The sequence below is a fragment of the Callorhinus ursinus genome, unplaced genomic scaffold, assembly GCF_003265705.2.
Source record: "Callorhinus ursinus isolate GAN/ISIS: 27379988/994484 unplaced genomic scaffold, GSC_fseal_2.0 scaffold6, whole genome shotgun sequence".
NCBI lineage: Eukaryota > Metazoa > Chordata > Mammalia > Carnivora > Otariidae > Callorhinus > Callorhinus ursinus.
In genome coordinates, this window is record NW_027397068.1 from 11,108,196 (window position 1) to 11,116,416 (window position 8,221).

An 8,221-nucleotide genomic window follows, 5' to 3' on the forward strand; every position below is an offset into this window, starting at 1 on the left:
TCTGCAGCCTCTTCCCTGAGCCTTTCCCAGTATGTGCCTTGTGTGCTACCAGAGTGGGCTCATCGTCCCTCCCGTTGCCCGCTCCCTTTGGGGAAGGCTGCTCCTCCTATCTGCCTATCCAACCCGGGTTCCCAGGGCAGTGGCCCCTGCCTCCCCAAAGGCCCATCAGGCTCTTTCCTGCAGAGCTCCCTTGGCACTCCACACAGCTTTGTGCTGTCATTTACTGGTTAAATGTTTCTCATGGGGGCGCCTGGGTGGCTCAGTCGTTAAGCGTCTGCCTTCGGCTCAGGTCATGATGCCAGGGTCCTGGGATCAAGCCCCGCATTGGGCTCCCTGCTCAGCAGGAAGCCTGCTTCTCCCTCTCCCACTCCCCCTGCTTGTGTTCCCTCTCTCACTGTGTCTCTCTCTGTCAAATAAATAAATAAAATCTCAAAAAAATTTTTTTCTCATGGTTCCCTCATGGGACAACAGCTGGAGGAAAAGAAGCAAGCCATGCATTGTAGTATCTCCAGTAATGCCCGAGTCACTGCAAACTGGTGGCTGCTTCATTTCTTCAAAGTGGTATATTGTCCGGAACATGAGTTGTAGGTGGACCCATGTTGTATCTTAGATCCTAGAACTCTTGAGAAGTAGGTGGTTCCCAGTTAATGGATAGGGAAGCCTGAGCTGGGAGCCAGTAGTCTCAACAAAGGCACACAGGTAGGGCCATAAACTAGCCTGAGTCCGTCTGCTCCACCACACTGCCTCCTATCCTGTATGGGGCCCTGAAGGTATTGTGGAAAGCCACAAGGTCTCTCTAGATAGAACAGGAGAGACTGTCAGAAGCAAAGGTAGGGGCTATCCCAGAAAAGGACTTCTACGTTCTGCACCAGCCATATCCTCTGGCGAAGCCTCTAAAAAGGCCCTCCCCTCTGCCCCCACCTTTACTGAGGTATAACTGACAAATAAAATCGTAAGATATTTAAAATGTACAAAGTGATGATTTGATATATGTATATGTTGTGACAGGATTGCCCCCGTCGGGTTAATGAACACCCCCCTCACCTCACATGTTTACACTTTCTAAAAAATTTTTGATGTAAACATTTCAGTTCTATTCTTTGTATACAGTTTACCAACTATAGTCACCATGTTTTATGTTAGACAATACTCGTAACTGAAACTTTGTACCCTTTTACCAACCTCTCCCTATTTTCCCCACCCTCCACGTGTAAGTGATACCATACAGTATTCTCTCTCTGGCTTATTTCATTTAACATAATGTGCTCTAGGCTCATGCATGTCACAAATGATAGAATTTCTTTCTTTTTTTGAGGTTGGATGATATTCTGTTGTATAAGAGCATTCTGTTGTATAAGAACTTAGTGAGTATATCAGCCCCTGTCTGGGAGATAAGTACTCATTACTCAGGATGGAAAAATGCCTGCTACGCATATCTACCTAGGTCACATTTTCTAAATGTCAGCTTCTGAGGCATAATCCATATACAATAAAGTTCAGCCTTCTTAGGTATATTGTTGTATGAGTTTTGACAAATGTATACAGTTGTGTAACCACCTCCATAATCAAGATATAGAATGTTTCCATTGCCCGGAGACTTCCTTTGTGCCCCTGGGTGGCAATCTCCCACCCACCCACCACTCCCAGCTCTTGGCAACCACCGATCTGCTTTGCCTTTCCCAGAACATCATATAAATGGAATCAGAGTATGCAGCATTTTGTGCTTAACTTCTTTCCCTTCATGTTTTTGAGAGTCCTCCATGTTGCTACATGTGAGATTAGTTCATTCCTTTTTATTGCCAAGTAAGAGTCCAGTGTATGAACATACCATCATTTGTGTATTCTAATCCACGGTTTTGGATTTTCTCGATCCAAATGTTTTTCAGCATAATTGATATTTTCTTATTAGCAAAGCAATGTTCGGTGTATAGTTCCAGAACCATCAGATTCCTTTTATTTCACCCATTTATTCAACACATTTAATAACTCCCACGAAACCAACACCTTTGAGACAACCTACTGCCAGGGCAGTAAGAATTACACCAAGCCAGGCGCTGAGCCCTTGCACAGAGGACAGAGTGTTTAAAATGTGGGCCGATCCTCCGTTTTTGAGAGCTAAGCTAGCAGTGGCTCTCTACTTGTTTGTGCTTTCAAATCTCCTGGAAAACTATAAACAAAAACAAAAGTGGGGGGGTGACAAACTCACCTGGTGACTGGGCCTCAGGTGACAGGCTGTCCTGGTTTTCCCTGGGCGAGGGGTTTCCCGGAGTTTGGGACTTTTGGTGCTGAGACCTGAACTGCCCAGACTTCACCCCCGGGCTGAGTAAATCAGAGCCCCTAGAAGGGTTGCAGCTGAGCACCAGTAGTCTTAAAATCTCCCCCAGGTGATTCTTTGGTGCAGTGGAAGGTTGATAACCCCCGAGTTCACCAAACGCTCAGGCCTATAACCTTCACGTTCCTTGGAGGGAGCAGTGAGGAAGAAAGACTCTACCCAGGCTACTTAGAGCTAAGGGTATGAGAGGGGAGGTAAGTGAACCAGAGACATACAGTTTTCCTCCGTGTGGTTTTTTGTTTTTCGTTTTTTTTTTAAATAAAACTCATTCCTCTTCAAGAGGTGAGAAATAGAACATCCATGAGTATGGGCAGACAGTGCCATGGGATCCAGATCCGGGGCAAGGAAAAGCTGTGGGCAGGCAGTGAAATAGCTCTGAGCCCACACAGTTGCAGTCCTGACCCAGCTTTTTAGCTCGGCCCACCAATCTCTGAGCTTATAGACTTAACCTCCTGTTTGCTCCTAGGCTCTCTCAGACTAACACCACATCTTCTCTTTTGCTGTCTGCTTTTCTTGTGACTTTTATCGGCAGCCTTGCAGGCACCGTCTGCACTTTTTTAAAAAGTTCTGTTTATGTCATGAATTCTTTCTGTAACATTGCTATGGACGTGATTCTGACCCTTGGTTGTCACTGTAAAATGGCATATTGGTGGTGGAGCCCAAAAAGCAAGAGGGTCTCCATCTGTATGGTAAGCAGTGGACGTAATCGTATTGCCTGCTGTGTGGGTACCTTGTCCATAGTTCAGATTTTCCATGTTTCAAGGAAAACACAAGAATGGAAGGTTTCCAAAGGCGTACAAGTTAAATCTCAGTTATCTGCACTCACAGGAAGGGGCCTCTTTTGCCTTTACTCCAGTGGTGGAGTATCGTAACCACAGCTGTTATCTGTGTTGGGCAGGAAGGACGCGGTCCTTTCCGAAAGGAGTGCAACGTACTGCACGCGCACGGCATTTTGCCATTAAGTAAATACCCTCTCACAGGCACTCCGAATTAATCCTCACAGCCTCAGGAAGTAGGGGTCACACTCCATTTTACAGGTAAGGAATTCCAGACTGAGCATTTTAAGAGTCTTGACCAGTGACCTTCTGCTAGGAAGTGGCAGAGCCAAGGCTTTGTGGCCGATGGGACTCTTGCGCCTGTCTGGATTCCACATGAACTGTTCTTGCCACTGAAACCCCTCTGCTGGGGTCACCAGTCAGGGAGCAGAGAATGTGAGCATTGACTTTTTTTTTTTCTTGCAAGTATCTATCACCCCTCTGCAAAGCCTGCCTCATGCAGGTCAGCCGAGAAGCATGTTGCTAACGTGTCCTCCCTTCTCTTGCCTCTCTCCAAGGCGGGGAACACCGCTCTGCACCTGGCCTGCCAGAACAGCCACTCCCAGAGCACCCGCGTCCTCCTGCTGGGCGGGTCCCGGGCCGACCTCAAAAATAATGTGGGTGAACAAATCCGGCTTCTCTCGCGCTCTCCTGTGTCACCTTGGAAAGTAACCCTGAAAGCATACTTGAGTATTAACACCTAGAAAATGAAACTGAAAATGGGAAAAGTGTTTGGGGACTGTCTGTAAAGTACTTTCTTTTTTGCTACGCCCTAAGGGGTCGGCCAGGGGGCAGGAGAAGAGGACTCAAAAGATTCAAACGCTGCTCTTCTCCCATCCTTTCCCCCTCGCTCCTCAGCCTGGGTTTGTTTCAACATTTTTCATAGCATGTGCTGGCAAATGAGTCCAGGAAACCTCTGCCCACGTAGTGTTATGCAGTTAGCAAACGGCAGACGATGCCGTCCAGGGGAGATCCTCTGATGCCTGTGTCTACAAATTGGTTACTGAGGTGCCCTTGGGATGAGCCGATGGGTCAGTAGTTTTTAGAGGATGCCTGACTTTGGAGGTCACGTGGGCGTGCCCCCTCCCTCCACAAGCAGCGGTGTTTCCTTTGTAAGTCCCGTGCCTCATCCCTTGACTAGAGACTCTGGCTGGGGCTCCTCTCAAAAAATGGCCTTCAACTGAGGTCTCCCTCACTGAGGGCAGACTCCTCTAAAGGTCTCAGAATGCCCTGAACTTGGGCTTTGAGCCTGGCTCCTTCTTAATCCAGGGGAGAAGGTCATGCTGGGTAGTGGCCATCTCTAGACAGTTTGAATGAAAACATCAAGAAAACACTGAAGAGTGTCCCGACTTTGTCTCCAGTTTTGTTTTCTCTGGGAGCGGATTAGCCCTTGCCCACTAAGGAAGATCTTGATCCTGAGTTTTTTCCTGAATGCTCTGTCTCATGCCAGTGATTGCCTCTTCAGCTCCCCAGACTGTTCTGCCCCGCCCCGCCCCGCCTGAGTTATTGGGGTCCTACTAAAATGAGATGCAGCTTGAAATTTTTTAGAACACACGTGATCTTAAAATCTGACGGCTGTCCCTGCCTCACTGACCTTTGAGCCGTGACAAATCCATGATGGAAGAGGGCTCGTTTCCAAAGCAGTGCTGTTGGTCTTAATTCCGTATACTCCAGAGCCTTTGGGCTGTAGGAGAAGCTGTGGTGAGTGGGTTCCTAGCAAGTGCTGGGTAAGCAGAGCCTGCCTTAGCTCCGGTGAAGGCCTCGTGGGGAGCGGGCGTCCAGCATCTGAAACCTGAAAGCGGAGAGTCCGCTTGGAGAAAGCCGGTGGAGCCGCAGAGAACAGCAGAGCTGTGGGGCATGCAGTTGGGCGTCCACGGGAAAGGGGATGCTTCCAGTTCAGGCTGATAAGCTCTAAAGATATGCTAGTCTGCCAGTATTTTAATCTTTATTTATTTATTTATTTATTTGGTAACTGCTCAGATTGTGCTCAGAGTTTGATTTCTGTCCGCAGGCAGGCGATACCTGTTTGCACGTTGCCGCACGCTATAATCACTTGTCCATCATTAAGCTCCTCCTCAGTGCTTTCTGTTCTGTCCATGAAAAGAACCAGGTCAGTGCATGTGTCCTCCCCATGGCTACCGGGCCCCCTTCCCACAAGGCTGGCAGGTGTGTTAGCACAAACGGGGGCAGAGGCTGCTGGGGGCCTCCAGTCTGGGACAAGGCCAGTGCTGGCTTTTGCATGAGTGTTCCACTGAGTTCCTGTGGTCCTGGTTTATCTGGCCTCCTGGACAGAGCCTGCTCTTCTCATTCCAGTGCATAGCTCCACGTTTGCATATTGAACATTTTCTGAAGATCCTGGGGCAGGTTTTGCTTATAATGCTTTCACAAAGGAAACCCTCAAAGAGGAACGTGGCTTAATAAATGGGCAAGGGAATTAGGTGTCTCCTGACTCCGTGAGTTCTGTTCCTTGCACTGCCACTTTGAGCTGATGGAGTCTCTGGTCTCTGTAAAACTGGGTATGTGATCTGCATCTGTGCCATATGCTGGGGGTTTGCAATAAAGCTGTGATTATTACAGTGTTCCATAGAAATGTGCATGATTTTCAGTAGATTAATTTTTTAAAATGTCTTGGTATTTATTGATACCTAGGTGATACATTGTTTGGCTTTTCTGAGTTTGGGTGCATATATCTGAAATTTTAAAAACAGATCATTATTCAGATTAACGGTGCCCAATAACAGTGGTTTTTGACTCCTGCTGCATATTAAGAATCAGCAGGGAAATTATAAATACCATTGCTGAATCCTACCCCAGTTTAAATGACCAGAATCCAGGTAATGGGATTTTTAGAAAGCTCTTGACCTAAGTGTGCAGACAGGATTGAGAACCACTGGCCTAGCTGAATACCTGATCCTGTCCTCCAGGCTTCCAGCGGATTCTCGCTCATCAGATTACCTTTACCCAGCCCCCACGAACCTATGTTTATCAACCTTGGCAGGATGTTTTTCAGTTACCTGAGAGCTTTGAGAAATCCCCATGCCCAACCTACACTTCAGAACAATTAAATCAGTGCCTGGGGGCGGGACTGGGTGTTAATAGTTCTTAAAGCTCCCCAGCTGATCCCAATTTGCAGCCAAGGTTGGAAACTTGCTGCAGAACATCCCCAACACACACAGCTAAGTGACTCAGCAGTGAACTAAAACTTCCCTGGCTACCCTTGGGGGAGGAGGGCCATGGGACAGCTGGGATTTTCATGCTACCCAGGAAAACACGTCATCCGGAGCTTTACCTGATCACCCAATGGGAGAGAATGGATTATTTCACATCTGTATTTGCCTTATTTATTTATATCCTTCTGCTTGGGGAAATACAAATGTTCACATTGGGAATTGGCCCACCAAGCTGCAGTTGTCCATAGCCTCCTTTCATAGTTGATTGTCTGAACATTTTTTGTAGAAAGAAAATAGCTTTATTAAAGGCTATTCGGTAAGAAGTTGAAAACAGCTGGTCTTAAGTAACACTGATTTTTTTTTTTCAGTGATTCCACCCAAATGAAGAACACCCTGAGCCTGTAAAGTGATTCCCAGTGGGCCCCTTACATTCCCACGGGTGCTGCAGGGCTAGGATCCCCCCCCCCCCCTCCGTGCTTGCAGAAGTAGCCATTTTCTTGCAGCTTCTGCTCGTTCTAATACTCAAAAACCAAGGGGTCCTCTGCCTGGGCAGAGGGACGTGGTACAGAGCTCTGTGATGGCTAGCCTGCACACAGCCCATTATCCAGCTCGGTGTAAGGCTTCAGGTCTCCCCATTCTCAACAACCCCAGCCCAACCTTACTTTGCCTCCTGTAACTTAATCCTGTGATTTCTAGTATCCTCAGTCAGAAAGGAGTGTGATCTTTGTACCTAGGTCATTTTAAAGAGAACCATGTAACACTTGAGCAAAGGACCCCCTATCAGTCTAAGGCAAATCCTAATTTGAAAAGCTACCACCAGGCCATGGGATGAAAATCCGGAGGGCTGTATGCCATAATCAGATGGAGTTTAGCAGACTCTCTTCTGATTAATTTCAGGCTGGAGACACAGCGCTTCATGTTGCTGCGGCCCTAAATCACAAGAAGGTGGTTAAAATCTTACTGGAAGCTGGAGCAGATGGGACCATTGTTAATAATGTAAGTTAAGTTGCAACAGTGTTTCTAAAAATAATTCCCACCCCTTTCCAGAATGGAGTGTGTTGTTACTACCTCACCTCCTGCAGGGCGCATAGCCTCACCCAGTCTTACTCTGCAAAGGGCACAAAGCTCCCGCAGCCTTACTCTGTAAGAGCTGGGGGTCTGTTAAAGCTGAGGACCCCAGAGGTGGCCTTGAGGGAACCCTTGCTCCTAGCAGCCCCATGAGTTGATGAACCCTAAGGCTTTATCCTTAGACTCTTAGTTGAAGTGAGCACATCCTGCCAGTAAAGGGAAGGTCGTGGATGTCTAAGTAAACTGACAAGTGGATGTTATGGAAAGTGAGTTCCTGCCCTGTAAACGAATAGGCTCCTCAGAAAAGTGGCACATGATCGTCAGATTAATCATCCTCAAAACTCTCTTCTCTCTCCGAAATCACCTTATTCTTTCCTTCTCTCTCTCTCTCTCTCTCTCTCTCTCTCTCTCTCTCTCTCTATCCCACCCCACCCTATTTCCTCTCTCTCTCCTAGGTCCTATGGCAGGCACCAGCTCAGGCACCCTTTCTTCCTTGAGGCTGACCTGTGGTCTCTGCCCTTCTGAAGTAGCCCAGACTCGGGCTGGGGACAGAACAGTTGTGTAGAGAGCTGGGGAGTGCTGGAGCTGGCAAAAGGCTCCTGAATCTCGTCCCCACCTGCCTCCTCCACCTGAATCTCCTCCCCACCTGCCTCCTCCACCTGAATCTCGTCCCCACCTGCCTCCTCCACCTGAATCTCGTCCCCACCTGCCTCCCCGACCTGAATCTCGTCCCCACCTGCCTCCCCGACCTGAATCTCGTCCCCACCTGCCTCCTTCACCTGAATCTCCTCCCCACCTGCCTCCCCGACCTGAATCTCGTCCCCACCTGCCTCCCC

The 8,221-nt window shown here is 48.1% G+C and overlaps 1 protein-coding gene across 17 annotated transcripts in view; it reads left to right on the top strand.

Moving 5' to 3' along the window:
• Positions 1-8,221, top strand: part of ANKRD6 (ankyrin repeat domain 6) — a 181,573-nt gene that overhangs the window by 154,799 nt on the left and 18,553 nt on the right. For 11 of the 17 annotated variants that reach the window (XM_025862583.2, XM_025862595.2, XM_025862591.2 and 8 more), the window contains 3 exons: positions 3,666-3,764; positions 5,159-5,257; positions 7,215-7,313. The exons of 4 other annotated variants lie outside the window; for them this stretch is intronic. In XM_025862583.2, the coding sequence (XP_025718368.1) occupies positions 3,666-3,764; positions 5,159-5,257; positions 7,215-7,313 (297 nt within the window). The remainder of the gene's footprint in view (positions 1-3,665; positions 3,765-5,158; positions 5,258-7,214; positions 7,314-8,221) is intronic. 2 more of the 17 variants (XM_073893616.1, XM_073893622.1) reach the window with 2 other exon arrangements.